The 1,238-nt window shown below is 48.6% G+C and overlaps 1 protein-coding gene across 1 annotated transcript; it reads left to right on the top strand.

Moving 5' to 3' along the window:
- Positions 1-64: 64 nt before the first annotated feature.
- On the top strand, positions 65-262 carry PPTG_25004 (hypothetical protein; the record flags this gene model as incomplete). The annotated part of the gene is made up of 1 exon (XM_008919129.1): positions 65-262. A coding segment is annotated over one exon (198 nt), but the record flags the coding sequence as incomplete, so codon positions are not given.
- Between the last annotated feature and the right edge of the window lie 976 nt (positions 263-1,238).

The following is a 1,238-nucleotide window of genomic DNA, read 5'->3' as shown; positions in this document are numbered from 1 at the left end:
TACGTATACGGAGAGAGAGGAGGTTGAGCGAGGAGCAGTGAGCTCACTTAGCTTTTTGACGAAGCGCGAGGACTTCGAGACCAGCGAGGAACTCGGGACGACTTGGAGTGCTGCGGTGAGTGATTGGCGTTGGTGCGCACGGCGAGACTCCACGTGGTACGGGGTTCGAGCTGAAGTTCGCGGCCGACACAGTGAGGGGCGAGGCGGAGAGTGGCAAGGAGACAAGCGAGCGAGCTACTGGGCTCTGGACGGCGTGGAGTGACTGCACTGTCGGACTGAGGAAGCGGAGCCTACAGCGACGGTGGGAGCAGCGCACTGCGTGGGAAAAGGAGGTGGTAGTGTGAGCGAGCGGAGTCTAGTGATTGAGAGTGTGTGAGAGTGAAGAGTGTTGAGAGGGAGGAGATTGAGCGAAGAGCGGAGTTGGTCGAGCAGTTAGTGTGGTAATAAAGTAGGATCTAAGGCCGTGTGGAGTGCCGAAGATCCGGCGCAGTGACTGAGTGAGTCACTGTCGGCCAGTGAAAGTGTTTGTGTGCCCCATTGAAGCGGGAACGACGGACGCAGTGGGGCTATACGATTTGCCTAACGAGCCAGGCAAGATAAGTGGCCCAGTTACATGGTGATCACTGCGTCTCAAAGATCGCACTCGATTGATCGCACTCGATTTTTATTATTGTCGAAGAGTTTCAAAACAAACGATAGTGCATATACATAGGAACATATTAACTTACCAGCTACACATTATCTACTAAGAAAGTTCTGTACTATTTTGATGTTCACGAAAAAAAAAGCCTCACTCATGTGGACGCGGTGATAACACAATTAGATTTATGAAGAGGTCGACATTTCAACCTCAATAATAGAAACACGCTATAAATTGTCTGGTTCAATTGGATCCAGGAGGCATCTGCTCCACGTTACATCCTCCATCAAACGATTTAAAGCACACTGTATGTGAGCTTCTTTGTGTATATTGCTTTTATTTTATTATTTGTGAACTGTGCATCAGGTAGATCATCTGAGGCCTTGCCATAAGGCAGACGTCGCCTCAGATATCAGCCTTTACTGCAACCATACGGACTTTTACTTATCTTTCTGCTTCGTACTTTTGACTACCCGGTCTATGAGGTACTTGCCAAGGTGGCCAGATTGTCTACTACCTGCGTATAGGGCTTATCCAAAATTTAACGTATAAATCGATGATGTAATTAATTAGGGGAGTCGAACTTCGCGATAAGCAG

The sequence above is a fragment of the Phytophthora parasitica genome, assembly GCF_000247585.1.
Source record: "Phytophthora parasitica INRA-310 unplaced genomic scaffold supercont2.522, whole genome shotgun sequence".
Taxonomy (NCBI): Eukaryota; Oomycota; class Peronosporomycetes; order Peronosporales; family Peronosporaceae; genus Phytophthora; species Phytophthora nicotianae.
This window is presented reverse-complemented; position numbering and strand designations above follow the sequence as displayed.